This window comes from Ochotona princeps, chromosome 3, assembly GCF_030435755.1.
Source record: "Ochotona princeps isolate mOchPri1 chromosome 3, mOchPri1.hap1, whole genome shotgun sequence".
Classification (NCBI taxonomy): Eukaryota; Metazoa; Chordata; class Mammalia; order Lagomorpha; family Ochotonidae; genus Ochotona; species Ochotona princeps.
The window spans coordinates 3,996,233-4,011,167 of NC_080834.1; the positions used below are offsets into that span (position 1 = coordinate 3,996,233).

At 48.0% G+C, this 14,935-nt stretch overlaps 1 protein-coding gene across 2 annotated transcripts in view; it reads left to right on the forward strand.

Moving 5' to 3' along the window:
• Positions 1-289: 289 nt before the first annotated feature.
• Positions 290-14,935, forward strand: part of U2SURP (U2 snRNP associated SURP domain containing) — a 50,691-nt gene continuing 36,045 nt past the window's right edge. For both annotated transcript variants that reach the window (XM_058661406.1, XM_058661407.1), the window contains exons 1-3: positions 290-477; positions 8,642-8,686; positions 12,951-13,082. In XM_058661406.1, coding sequence (XP_058517389.1) covers positions 433-477; positions 8,642-8,686; positions 12,951-13,082 — 222 coding nt within the window. In that variant the 5' untranslated portion in view covers positions 290-432. The remainder of the gene's footprint in view (positions 478-8,641; positions 8,687-12,950; positions 13,083-14,935) is intronic.

Sequence of the window (14,935 nt, forward strand, 5' to 3'; positions counted from 1 at the left end):
ACGCCGTCTCCACGCCGTCTCCACGCCGGGCCGCCTCCCCAGGGCGCCCGCAGCGCTCCGGGCCGCCAGCTCCCGTCTCATCGTAAAAACTCCTCCCTCAGTCCAGCGCGATCCCTTCCCGCCCAGGAACTACAAGAGGCGCGCAAGAGAAGAGACAGGGAAATGTCAGCCTGCTCTCAAAGTCACGGCCAGAAGGGCGTCTAGACTGCCGGGCCCTCCGGAAACACGCCGTCAGCAAGACAGACCCCAGAAGCAGCCAGGGCCGGGAGGACCGTAACCGACACCGGAAGTCACGTGGCGCGCCAGCTCGCGATCTCGGCCGTCGGCTGCCCCGCCTTTGCAGGCGCCTCTGGCGGGCTTCATGCAATCCGCTTGCTCGGTGCTCGATTTGTCCGCGCTGCTGGCGCCGCCGAAGGAGGGGCAAAGCGCAAGATGGCGGACAAAACGCCAGGCGGCTCTCAGAAGGCCAGTTCAAAGGTAATTTCTCGGAGGTCTCGGGGAGTCAGTGGCTCTGTGGCTGCGTCGTGGGGTCTGCAGGAGCTCCTGGCTCCTTGGGAGGGGTGGCTGCGGTTCGGGTCCGCGTTCCGGCTGCGTGAGGAGGCCCGGGCGCCGCCGCCCCCGTGGTGCGCAGGTTGGGAGAGGCCTGGCCTCGCCGCCGGGTCCCCGCCTGGGTTCGGCTCGAGACTGGCGCGTCCCGGGGCGGGTGGCGGGGGGCGCTCGGGCCGCGCCGGGCCGGGGCGCGGAGGCGGGTCGGGATTGCGGGGTCCGCCGCGGGGCCGGGCCCGGGGCGCTGGGAGGCCGCGCGGCGCAGCAGCGCCGGGAGAGGCGGGAATCGCGCTGCCCAGGGCTTCCCGGCTCTTGCTCTGGGACCTGGGAGTCCAGTCGCTTCCGGCCTCTCCGGCGTTCGCGAGGCGAGGGGGCTGCGGGGCCGGGCCACGCCACCCCCCGCACGTGGCCGTCCGCTCAGGCCACGGCGCGGAGAATGTTCTCCGGGCGGAAGGGGAGTCGGCGTGGACGGGGCGCGCGGAGCGGGCGGCCGCCGCGCCGGCCAGTGCTTTTCGCGGCAGCCCCAGGTCTTAGTTGGGCCACGTTGGGCGCGTCGTCCGATGGGTTTTGGCGTTGAGTTTCACATCTTGAACTCGGTATACAAAAGTAATAGGACCTTGCGTGTAGTAGTTGTTGGGCTGATACGAGAAATGGTGAGGCACTACGGTTCTAGGGACGTAACCTTTTTTTTTTCTTTAAATTGCGTTTGGATTTTGAAATTGTTATTGTTGTTTTCTGATACAGTTCCATGGGTTCTGGGATTCTGCCCCTCCCCAAGTCCCTCACTCCCCCTACTGACTTTCCTAAGTCCTTTGTGAACGGTCAAAAGTTACATGGGACTTAACTTCAACATCTTAAACGCGTAAGGCCCTGTATGGGCTGCCAGAAAGTTCAGTTTACAGTTCAAAGCTTTACGGTTTGCCATTTGGAGAAACGTTTTCCCTGCACCCATTTTTTCTGACTTCTCGGTTTCTGTTAAATGGGGTTCTGTGCTATTTGGTGGCCTCACCGAATAGTATACAAGTCAGTGATGACCTTATGGAAGAACATCCTTTGGTTACCTAGACACGCGGTCAGTCTTGGCTGCTTTACATCTTTCCTGCCTGTCGGTTTCTTCCTCTCTGTTCTGGCTAGGGGGTGTAGAGAAGTAGTTGGAAAACTCACCGCACACGCCCTTCCCTTCCAGAAACTCGGGACAGAAATAAACACAGCGTTAGGCAGCTGGTAGTGAAGCCGTTAATAGTAATAATGGGTGCTTCGCGTCAAAGTATTTTAAATATCTTGTATTGGAGGCTTTGGATACAGTGAGAACATTTCCGTGTTTATCACGGCTTGTGGATATGTGACTGCTTCCTGTAATCGTCAGTCAGTCAGTTTCTTTTGCTTCAGATGGCCATCAATGATACTGTCTACAGCTTTGTTACGTCTCTAAAAGTAGTATTGACTCAAATAGTATTAGTGTGATTTTTTTTGATTTCTCTGTTAATATGGAGGCTCCATTAAGTAATAAAAGTGAAAAGATAATGGATTTTTTTTTTAAAGATTTATTTACTTTCTCTGGAAAGTCAGACTTACAGAGAGGAGGAGAATCGGAAGGATCTTCCATCTGCTGATTCACTCCCCAAGTGGCCGCAGTGGCCAGAGCTGAGCCGATCTGGAGCCAGGAGCTTCTCCCAGGTCTCCCACCTGGGTGCTGGGTTCCCAAGGCTTTGGGTTGTCCTCCACTGCTTTCCCAGGCCACAAGCAGGGAGCTTGAAAGAAAGTGGAGCAGTCAGGATATAAACTAGCGGTCGTATGGAATCCCAGGGCAGGCAAGGTGAGGACTCCAGCTGCTATTGCGAGAGCCTGCGAGGATTGATTTTGATAACTAAGAGATTTGGTTTTAGGTCCTGGCTTGGTAATTAATTATATTTCCAATAATATTAAAGTATGTAACCTCACTTTCTTCATTTATAATATGGACATAGTCCCTTCCTCCTTCCTACTTCTTTTCTTACAGGTTTGTTAACAAAGTGTTTTCCAGAATGTTAGGGTGTATTTTAATCCTTTGTTATCAGCCATTGTAATGATCACCCAGATTGCTTTTTATTTGAAAAATGGAGTTCCAGAAAAGGAGATCTTCCATCCATTCATTCACTCCCCAAAGGACTGCAGTGACAGGCGCTGAGCCAATCCAAAGTCGGGAGCCAGCAGCTGCAAGTCCACCATGGAATGCAGGGACCCAGTGGCTTGAGCCATCCTCCACTGGCATAAGCAGGCGGCCCGAGTGGTACTCAGGACAGGACACATCCATAGTTTCTTCTGCACTTTTGATCAACTGTGGGACATTTAGAGTGCACCTAGACCTTTTTGTGCATTGGTGGTGTTTTAGAAGTAATTAAAAAGTTGACTTTATTATGCGTAGTGCATGTCTCAGTGATCTGTTGATTTTTGAGAAGTGAGGATGATGGCTTGACTTGGATAGTTCCATTAAACTAAGTAACTGCTGCTTGTTAATGAGTTGATAGCATGGTATGTTGGCAGTGTGAAGTATAATTTTGACAGGTGTAGTCAACAAGTGTGTGTATAATGCAGCTCTGTTACTTGTTTTTTGTGCTTAATGTTGAGATAGCAAACTTCTCTTTAAAAAATAATAATTTTTATTTGAAAGGCAGATTATAGAGAAGGAGGTGTAGAGAGAGGTTCCCCTTCACTCTGACCATGACAGTTAGAGTTGAGCTCATCCTAAACTGGGAGCTGGGAGCCTCTTCTGCGTCTCCCACATGAATGCAGGGCCCCAAGAACTTGAGCCATCTTCCGCTGCTTTCCCAGGCCATAAGCAGAGATCTGGATGGGAAATGGAGCAGCTGGAACATGAACTGTATGGAATGCTGGTGCAACAGGGTGGAGGATTAGCTTGGTGAGATTGAGCCATTGAGGTAATGAATAAGGCTGATAACCCATGCTGGGGAGTGTCCTGTCTGGTAGGAGAGAATCGGCATGCATTATAGTGCCAGACAGAGCCATCACAAAGTGTTTGGACAGTGGGAGGGAGGAGCTTAAGGAATATAATGAAATTTGACTTGCAAATTTGTGAGCAATGAGCAATTTTGAAGTGTAGATAGAATATAAAAAATGGGTGAGGCAAAGCAAGTCAGTTGCTTGGTAAGGGATTGTGGGGATACTTGCACGCATCTAGGCTAAGTTCTGGAATGTTTCAGATGCTAGGGAATAAAATTAGAGAATCATGGAAAACTGGAGGCAGGAAAGGGCTATTCAGGAGCTGGTGTTGTGGACTAGTCAGTCAGTCACCACCTTAGGATGCTCACAGCCCACTTGGGCACTAGTTTGAGTTCTGGCTGCTCCTCTTCTGATTTAGTTTCCTGGGAAAGCAGTGGAAGGTGGCCCAAGTGCAGGTGGCCCGTATGCAGGTGGAAGACCTGGAAGAAGCTCCTTGCTTTGGGACAGCCCAGCCTCGCTTGTTGTGGCCGTTTGTGCAGTAAATCAGTGGATGGAAGATGTGTCTTCTCTGACTGTAACTAAATTTGTCTTCCTCTTCTGGAAGCATTCCCTGACACTCCCCACCCCCTGTAAGATTTGCCTACTTTCTATACTTTTATGGTACTTTGTTTTACTTATTTTGTTGACTAGCCACCCAAGGGCATCGGCTGTGTCTTATTTTATGTCTGTAATGCAAGGTGCACTACTCCTTAATAAGAAGTAAATGGCTGAAGGAAGGGAAGATCTGAATGGCTGTCGTGTCTTTAGGAGTCACCTAGGGAAGATTTGTGTTACAGGTGAGATGAATGATATTTTTTTCCAAGGTTTATTTTATGTGTTGGAAAGTCAGTGTTAGAGGCAGAGTGTTCTTCCGGTTTACTCCCCAAAAGGCTGCGACTGGGGCAGGCCCAGGCCCAATCCAGGCGCCCCGGACGTCTTGCAGGTATCCCACATGGGTGCAGGACCCGAGTGCTTCTACTGTCTTCCGTGGCTTTTGCAAACATATAGGGAGCTGGGTTGTAAATGGAGCAGCTGGCGTGTGAACCTGCCATGCCACAGCACTGGCCCCAGAGATGGAGTGAGATTTGAGTTAGGTGATAGGATAAGAAAGGCATCAAGGTGACAGTGTTATAATACTGCTACTGGCCAGCGTTACTGAATACCTAACACTTTCTCTATATTTATTCAGCTGTACAAATGAAATCAGGTCTGTGGTTGCAAAGCGGGTGCATGGTAAACCCAGTAAGTCTGGTTCCTGAACCTGTGCTCTTAATTTTGCTACTTCCACCTTATGAGTGATTGTACTACCAAGTGTCTGAAATAAGACATACAGGGGAGAAGCTAGTTTGGGAGGAACTTCCTCTCTCTCTCTCTCTCTTTTTTTTTTTTCTTTCTTTTTTTGAGCTTGCACACATTGAGGTGAAGATGTTTGGGGGCGGTTTGAAGGCAGATTGAGATTAGGAAGACAACCAAGGTTAAGGAGCAAGAATTGGAAGTCTTCTCAGTACAGTAAAAAATGTTGGTATTTGGGCCCACTGTGGTAGTCTAGTGGCTGAAGTCCTTGCCTGGCATGCACTGGGGTCCCATATGGGCACTGGTTCATGTCCCGGCTGCTGCACTTCCCTTCCAGCTCCCTGCTTGTGGCCTGGGAAAGCAGTGAAGGATGGCTCAAAGCCTTGGGACCTGCACTCCCTTGGGAGAGTCTCCTGGTTTCCCATTAGTTTGGCTCCAACCATTGCAGCTACTTGGGGAGTGAGTCAGCAGGTGGAGAATCTATCTGTTGTTGTCTCTGTAACTACCTTTCCAAAGAGAATAAATGAATCTTTTTAAAAAAATGTTGGTATCTATGGGAGAATTCCTGGAGGAGAAGGTGATGTTTTTAGAGAACGTGAAGAGAGAAAAAAGACTGATGAAGGTCGTGGAAAGCTCCTTTGGCATAGTGTGATGGTGGAGGGGGGTTGTTGTGGACAGCTTGCCGGTTTGAAAACTTAGGAGCGGTGATTTCAGTGCAGTGATTTTACAGGAGTCAAAGTCTTAATGATGCCACCAAACAAAAAGTCCAGTAGATAAGAGGTTAAAAAGACCACTGTACAGCAGGAAAATAGCAAGTTATAGACAATGAAGATGTTCAACTTCGCTTATAATAAAATGAATCTAAAAATAGTCACAAAATCATTAAAACTGTGATAGTGTAGAATCCTAACGAATTTGGAAAAAGATGTAATATTAAGTTTGAAGAAAGCACTGTTTACAAGGTAATTGCTACAGGCAGTTCCTTTTCTTTGTTGTTAATCTTAGCTCTCACATGCAAGATAAAATGTGATACGTACGTATCTGGTTTATTTCACCATGTTGTCTGCTGGTCTGCCAGTTCCAACCATTTTGATGCAAGTGATAGAATTTTATTCTTTTTACTTCAGACGATTTTGAAGCATCATTAGTCTGTTTTCTTAAGAAAGTATAGGGCCCATGTTGTAGTTCAGTGAGTTATGCTGCTGCCTGCATGAGATGCTCTCATAGAGGTGCCTGTAGAAGCCCCACTGCTCTACTTCCAGTCCAGCTCCCTGGGCTGTGCCTGGGAAGGCAGTGGAGGATGGCCCAGGTGCTAGGGCCCTGCCAGCCCTGTGGGGATCGGGTGGGATTCCTAGCTCCTGGCTTCAGCCTGGCCCTGCCTTAGCTGTTGCAGCCATTTGGGGGAGTGAGCGAGAAGATGGGAAGATCTCCCTCTGCACCTCTGCTGTCTACATCTCTTTAATTGTTCTGAAAGCCTAAAAAAGTGCTTTTCTGAATGCTTTGTGCGAACTGTAAGTAGTGAAACCTTAGGTTAAATTGGTTGATTCTAAGCTATGCTCCTATTACCATATTTGCAAATTTGTCAAATTGTGTTATTTGCAAAGCTGACCGGAGTGCTGCTTTTGAACTGATTACTTTTGTTTTATGTATTATTTGCCAGTTTTGTGAATAGGTATACCAGTAAGATTTTTAAAAGAAGGATTTATTTAGAGGTAGAGAGAGTTATGTTCCAGCTGCTGGTTCACTTCCCAAATGACCACAGTGGCTGAAGTCGGGAGCTGGAGTTTTTTCTGGGTCTTTCACGTGGGTGGCAGGGGCCCCAGCTCTTGGGCCGCTAGTGGGGAGCTGGATTCTAAGTGGAACAGGTAGGACAGAGCGGTGTCCGTGTGGTTTGCTGCCACTGCAGATAGCAGCTTAACTCCACAGGCCACATCCACTTCATAAATAAGATTCTTGCTGATTAAATTGGAGCTTCAGCATGTCCTAGAGTCAGGATAGGTTTAAACATTGGAAATAAGCCGTGTCTTACAGTTCTTTGAAATCCTAGAAGTGATTTCAATCCTAGAAATGAGAATCAAAATAAGGCAGTCCTTAGCTGCTCTTGTGTGCTTAGACTTCTGGGCAGTGATGGGGTGACTTTGACTAATACCTTGACCGCTTGTAAATACTCTCCCTTGGGACTTTGAGCTTTTGAATGACATCTGATTACATAGATAAATTGGTATATTGTGTGATGTTGAAAAATTAAGTTTTGCAATCTAAGGATATTCTGAATGATGGTTTTTCAAAGGGTTACTTGACCTATTTTTGCTTTTCTCTATAGTGCAAATTTTCAGTTTTCTCTTGAGAATAATATGTTGTGGGGTTTTTGGGTGACTCTGGGACTGATGTTAGATTCAAGTGGATATTTGTGATCTCAAGGTTTTGACTTTACTTTTTCACAAAAAAATTAAGTAAAATCTTATGTAATACATTCAGAACTAAAAATAGCTCAGTGACAATTAAATTCTGAATCCAAGTAAAAAATTCGGAATGATGCCATGTATTATTTCATTAATAGCTTTGCAGTTTGGCTTTTTTATCCTGAGATGTGTAGTGAAAAAACAAATTACTGTATGACTGGGTTAATTTGAAATGTGTGTTAATTAAGGTGAAATTTTAATGGTTGGTATTTTTGGAAAGTACCGTTGTTTGATGACTGAGCTCTTACTGGGCTCAACAATCAGTCTGTGGGGTGCTGAAGTTAGAGCGAATCTTAAGCTGAGGTGTAAGTGGTGACCTAGTGGGTATTTGGTGATAGTATTTCCTTCCCTCAAACTATTTTTTCTACAGGGTTAATATCTTTTACCTAACTGCCAGGTTTTTATATGTGGATTTTCTATAGGATTTATACCTTTTGACCAAACAGCCAGGTTTTTATATGTGCTTTTTGAGAAAGAGGGAGAAGCAGGAAGGGCTGATATGTACGCTGGCTTATTTCACAAATGGTGACAGCAGCCAGGTCTGGGCCAGGTCTCCTAAGTGAGTAGTGAGGGGCTGAACACTTGGGCATCTCCTGCCTTTCCTGCTGGTGTATTGGCAGGAAGCTGAGTCAGAAACAAAGTAACTGAACGGCCAGACAAGGGCTGCCAGTGAGGCCCCTGAGGTGAGCTGCAGCTTAACCCGTTGCACCACAGTGCCAGCTCTTTGTGTGGATTTACTTGTTCTTAACATCTGCTGCTTTAAAAAAAAAAAAAAAGATTTATTTCTTTTATTGGAAAGGCAGATGTACAGAGAGGAGGAGAGACAGAAAGGAAGATCTTCCATCTGACGATTCACTCCTGAAGTGGCCGCAACAGCGGGTGCTGCGCTGATCCGAAGCCAGGAGCCAGGAACTTCTTTCCAGGTCTCCCACGCGGGTGCAGCATCCCAAGGCTTTGGGCCGTCCTCGACTGCTTTCCCAGGCCACAAGCAGGGAGCTGGATGGGAAGTGGAGCTGCCGGGATTAGAACCGGCGTCCATATGGGATCCAGGCGTGTTCAAGGCGAGAACCTTAACCATGACACTATCGTGCCAGGCCCACAATCTGCTTCTTAAATTTAGCTTTGGATGATTGGAGAAAGAAGAGGATTTTTTTTTTCCTTTCTTTTTTTGGTTCGCTACCAAGAAGTTGCTGGTTGTAGCAGTGTCCTGGCAGTAAACAGTGTATCTCAGTATTTGGGAAAATGTGTTGCACAAAAATTCTGCTGTAAAAATAGTGGTTAGGTTTCCATTCTGTAATCAAAAAGGTAACTAATGCCTTAGGGTTATCTCATTAACATTTATATCATTTTGACACTTTCAGACCAGATCGTCAGATGCTCATTCATCGGGATCTTCAGATGCACATGTGAGTAGCACAGGCAGTCTGTGTGTGTGTGTTTTAATTCTTTTATTTTGGTAATCTTATGTAATTGATTAGGGCGCAAAGGGTCAAGGGCTACAGGAAAGCGGGTAAGACCATTGTTTCCACACCAATATCATTTTTTCCCCTGTATTTGTGGTCAGGGGAGAAACAAAGGGAAAAGCCCCACCTGCAGCGTCCCACCTATCCCAGGTCCCCATGTGGGACATGCTCCTAGGGTCCTGCTCAACAGTTCTGAATTGCTGCCAGTCTTGCCATTTCAAGCACCATGAAATCTATCCAGAATCCACTGGCTGACGTAGTCTCTTCAGGGTTGGGGTTCTGAGATCAGCAGTTCAGTTGGAGGGATCTCCAAAGAAACTTGGTCTGAGGTGATCCCAGACCTGATTCTTGTGTGTGTTTGCCAGTACAGGGTCCGGCACCGTCCGTCGCCCCAATCAGCTTATGCACTTGCTAGTCATTGCAATTGCTGGGTTGGTTCTGTTTCCAGCCCTGTCTTCCACATGAACATCGGTGTTGTAGTCCAGCCTGATTCTGCCCACTTCGTACTCAGCCCTCATGCAAACCAGTGGGAGGTGCAGCCTAGTTGGGGCAAATCCCCAAAACCACCACCAGGCCTGTCCCCTACTCTGGTTCCCATGCTTGCCAGTATGTACCTCAGACTTGTTCAGTCTGTCCCACATCCCATTTAGTTCTCACACATGTCAATGGGCATTGAAGCCCAGTTGAACCCAACCAACCCTACCACCCAGCCCACACACATACTGGCAGGTGCCTTTCTGTCTAGCCACCCCTCACCCCTGCCGCATCCTGGTTTTTGTGCTCTCCAGTGGGAGTGGTTACCCATGAGGGAGGTGCTCACTATTTCCCTACTAGGCCACTCCCACTCCCAGATTATGCGCTCTCCAGGTGGTTCTGGAGTTCAACTTGACAGATTGAGCCCCCAGTGCCAGCCTCTGCCAGCTGATGCTGCAGCAAAGCCCAGCCAACTCTCACCCACTCTGATTTAGCTTACATGAGGCCCACAGGTGTTGTAGCCCTGCCTGGTCTGGTCTGCCCCCATCCTAACTTATGCTTTCCAGTGGGAGTGGTTGTCCAGCAGGGGAGTCCACATTCCCCCGCCGGCTTTGCCCCCTCCCTCCCTGGTTCTCACGTGTGCTATTCGGGTGCTGCGGCCACATCTGGTACGGGTTACCTCACCTTGGCATTCCATAATGTGCACTGGTGTGTTGCAACTGAACCTGGCCTGACCCACACTCTATTCTGGTGCTTGGATTCAGCAGCGGGTGATGTGAACTGGCTCAGCCTTGTCTGCGCCTAACATATGCCAAATGTATGCCAGTGGGTATCTTTCTCTGGCCTGGTCTGGGTTGCTCCTTATTGTGCTTCCTGCGCTCACCTGTAGGGACTGTGTCCAGACAGAGGAATTTCCCAAACTCCTCCATCAGATCCTTTCCCTATGCCAGATCTTGCGTGTACTGGTGGGTCCATGGGCTAGCCCTCCTTGCTGGTCTTCGACCCATTCTGGTTCTTACTGTTGGATGTTTCAGCCCAGCCAAGGCTTGTCCATACCCAGACACTGCTCGCACATGGCTCAGTAGGGGCAGAGACCTAGCCTAGTCCATCCTACATCTACCCAGGTTCTCCAGAGCACCAGATGGTGCTGGTGTCTAGCCTGGCTAGGTATACCCAGCCCCAGTTCACACTTGTGCCAAGGGAGATTGCAGCCATATCCAGACCAGAATGCAGCCCCCTCACCGGCCCCCACACTCTCCCGTGGGAACCCCAGCCCAGCAAGGGTGTACTCTCACAGCTCCCAATCCAGCCTGTTCCCAGCCCTAGATTATGTGTGTGCCAGTGGTTGCTCTGACCCAGTTGGCTTAGCCCCTCACCTGTCTCAGTCTGCCTTCAATGCTGTGGCCTAGTATCCTTGGTTCATGCAGACCAGTCTGCGTAAGAGCCTAGTTAGGCATGACCTGTGCTCCATCCTGATTTCTTTTTCTTGTGAGTTGAGGTTTGCTCGGCGCTGCCCAGTCCACCCCCTTCCAGTTGCAGCTCAGCCCATCCCACATCCTATTTTAGGATGTACATTCAGGTGCTGCTGCTTTGACCTGCCCAGACTGTTGTTGGTTCCTCTACCCGTAAGTGATGGCAAGTTCCATGGTCACACCTAGCTCAACCCATCACCACCCCAGCTTGCGAGCTAACCAGTGGGACTAGTATTTCCACAGGGTTCGGCCCACGCTTCCCCCACAGAATCTACCCCTGACCTGGTTCCCTCGCATGCTGGTTAGTGTCTTGACCCTGACAAGTGCGACCTGTCTACTGTTCCACCACTCAGTTAGGTACTGGTACCTAGCCCTGCCAGATAGGTCTCCATCCATAGCTTTCGTGTGGACTGGTGTGTGGCAGTCAGTGATGCTCTGTGCTAACAGCCCATGTCAGGACTCCCATGTAGGCTGGTGAATCAGTCTGGGCCAATAGATCTTATGGACTCTTCCCCCTCCAATCCACCAGGTCTCAGTCCCCACGCTTGCCAGAAAGTTCTGTGACCCCGATACTAGGAATCACCCATAATTCATCGCTCACCTACACTTACACAGGCCTTATCCATGAATGTCCCTAGGCAGCAATTACATATTCTAAAAACCCCAGAGCTCCCTGCTGGGTGGCTAGCAGACAGAGCCTGGCACCACTTGCTGCGCTAGTCGCCCAAAGCCTAGGACTCGATCACCATTTGGCAGCAGTGACCTTGGCCTAAGTCTCTAGCATTGGGTCCAGCCTGGCTGGGGCATCCCCCACAGCTGCCACACTGCAGGGAGCTGCTTTTGCCCCAACCTCATGGCCAAACCTTTGTGTCTTTTCCTTAAAGTTTAATTTCTCTTGTTCCTATACTTTAAAAAATATATACTAATGAGAAGTATTAGAGACAGAGAATGAAGGAAGACAGGCGGTAGTCGTCTGATTGCTCCCTGAATGTCTGTGCTGGGGGGGACAGGAGGGAAACTAGGCATTCAGTCCAGGTGTTCGTGAGTGACAGGGACCCAGCTGTTGGAGCCTGCTGTCTCCTAGGGTTCACATTAGCAAGTTGCTGCAACTGGGAGCATAGCTGGGTTTCAGGCAATCCAATGTGGAGTGGTAGTGTCCCAGTGAGCATCTTAGTTGCTAGACCAAATGCTAATCCCATGTGTATGGTTTTACTTAGTAAATAGTTATATTTGCTTTTTAACTTTGTATAACCCCTCCTACTTTTATGAGTAGCCCTCTCAGATTAGACATTTAATATGTATATTTCTTTTTAGAAATTGTTTATAAAATTCTATATGTACTTAGAATTGGTATAAGTATATGTGTATACTTAGAAAGTCACTATGGTTGCAGTATGGCCATTCTTTCCCACTGTGTGATCTACTTGCAGTCAGCTGGCACAGCGCTGGTATGTCCTTTAGAATGGCAGGATATAGACATGATGTTCCCCAGTGAGAGCATACAGTGACTTAGTAAGCTATTTTTCAATTAATGGTCTGTGTGTTTGTTGTTGTTGTTGTTGTTAAGCTCTTTTGCTTTTGAGTAATACTGCAATAAATACTCTATTTTTAAGATTTATTTATTATTTGGAAGGCAGGTTTTTCCAGAGGGAGACATCTTCCCTCTGCTTGTTCACTCCTCAAATGACCACCTGGCCAGTACTGAGCTGATCCAAAGCTGGTAACCAGGAGTTTTTTCCTGGCTTCCTGCATGGGTGCAGGAGCCCAAGTCCCTGAGCCATCTTCTGTTGCTTTTCCAGGCCAGAAGCAGAGAACTGCATTCACAGTGTAGCAGCTGGGACACATAAGCTGGTGCCCATGTGGGATGCCAGCCCTTGCAGGTGGAGAGTTATCTTGAAGAAAAGCAGTTGAGAGAAACTTGAGTTGATAAATGAAACTGATTGCTTTTTTTCATGGAATATTTGAAGAAGTGGCTGACAAACTCATTAATCTGGGCTTGAGTATTTGGCAGGCTTTTTTCTTAGAAAATGTGAACATGCTACTGCAAGAACTAACTCTTGCCAGAATAAATTTGAACTTCAAGGACAAGTTAGAATTGTGGAAAAGTTGATCCTTAAGGACTTTCCCAATGAAATCGATGATGACACTATAAAGAGTGTGACTTCTGTTAATATATGAAAAATCCTGTTGTTTAGACACTGGGCTATCTCCAGTTTTCAGTACTATAGTATTTGATTTTTTTTTCTTTGCATTTCTTGAAGATGGATGCATCTGGACCCTCGGATGGTGACGTGCCAAGTCGTACACGACCTAAGAGCCCGAGAAAACATAATTATAGGAATGAAAGTACCCGTGAAAGCGTTAATGATTCTCCTCATCAAAATCTCTCCAAAGTGAGTATTGATAAAGCTAAGAAAGATTCATGATTCTCATTTGTTCCTGAAGTGTCTAATTTTACTTTAAAAACCAAGGAGCATTTTGGAGAGTAGATGTGGAGAAAGCGAACAAGAGAGCCTCATCTCCTGGTTCACTGCCCCTGTAGCTGCAGTGTGGGCCTGGGGCAGGCAGCAGCGTGGAGCCTGGGCCTCTGGCCGGGTCTCAGCAACATCTGCTGGTTCACTGCCCCCGTAGCTGCAGTGTGGGCCTGGGGCAGGCAGCAGCGTGGAGCCTGGGCCTCTGGCCGGGTCTCAGCAACATCTCCTGGTTCACTGCCCCCGTAGCTGCAGTGTGGGCCTGGGGCAGGCAGCAGCGTGGAGCCTGGGCCTCTGGCCGGGTCTCAGCAACATCTCCTGGTTCACTGCCCCCGTAGCTGCAGTGTGGGCCTGGGGCAGGCAGCAGCGTGGAGCCTGGGCCTCTGGCCGGGTCTCAGCAACATCTCCTGGTTCACTGCCCCCGTAGCTGCAGTGTGGGCCTGGGGCAGGCAGCAGCGTGGAGCCTGGGCCTCTGGCCGGGTCTCAGCAACATCTGCTGGTTCACTGCCCCCGTAGCTGCAGTGTGGGACTGGGGCAGGCAGCAGCGTGGAGCCTGGGCCTCTGGCCGGGTCTCAGCAACATCTCCTGGTTCACTGCCCCTGTAGCTGCAGTGTGGGACTGGGGCAGGCAGCAGCGTGGAGCCTGGGCCTCTGGCCGGGCCTCAGCAACATCTGCTGCTGCTTTCCCGGGCCTGTAGGAGCTGGAGCACAAGTGGGGCCTATATGTAACTGTTCAGATTACAGTGTTTTAGTTTGTATTTGATAAACATTCCTGCTTTTTAAGTCTGTGAATTGAATAACGTAGAGAACTGCTAAAGGTCTATAGCCAGTGTAGTTAGGTTTTATTTGAGATGGATTTTGTTTCTAACTTATATAAATGAAAGGTGTTTTTTTTTTTTAAGATGTATTTATTTTTATTACCAAGTCAGAGGAGGAGAGACAGAAATCTTCTGTCCAATAATTCACTCACTCCCCAAGCGGCTGCAATGGCTGGAACTGAGCTGAGCCGGAGCCAGGAGCCTCTTTCGGGTCTGCACGCAGGTGCAGGGTCCCAAGGCTTTGGGCCGTCCTCAACTGTTTTTCCAGGCCACAAGCAGGGAGCTGGATGGGAAGTGCAGACGCTGGGATTGGAACCAGCGCCCATATGGGATCCCGGTGTGTTCAAAGTGAGGACTTTAGTTGCTAGGCTACTGCGATGGGCCCATAAATGGAAACTTTTGTAAGATATAACTTTTTTTACATGTTGAATATCCCTTAATTGTAATATTTAAATCAGAGTGTTTTGGATTTTTTTAGATTTCGGAGTATTTGCATTTATGCAGTGAAGTATCTTGAGGATATAACCTAACCAAAATAACTTACATTTCATAATATACTATTCAAATGTCTGGCAATAATCCTCTGCAGTGTTTTAGTGTACCTGCATTTTGACTGGCCTGTCAAAAGAGATCGAAGTGTAGAATTTTCCACTTTATCACATTAACTCTTGAAACATTGTAGCTTTTGAATTTTCATATGAGGGATGTCTCAACCTTATCAAAAATTAGGTGATACAGCTTTACTTGGGCTGAGGTGTATGACACTGTAAGTAATAATGTTCTTAAAATAGAAAACGAAATGATGTTTGTAAGTTCCAGCCAGATGAGAGAAATTATAAAAGAAAATTACATACTTACCTGGCAAGGGAGAAGTGGCTTTCTCAGGGTGAGGCTTACCCATTGCACTCTGCATGTACTGACCTCTGACCCCAATGTGAAAAAACTTAACTGCATAATT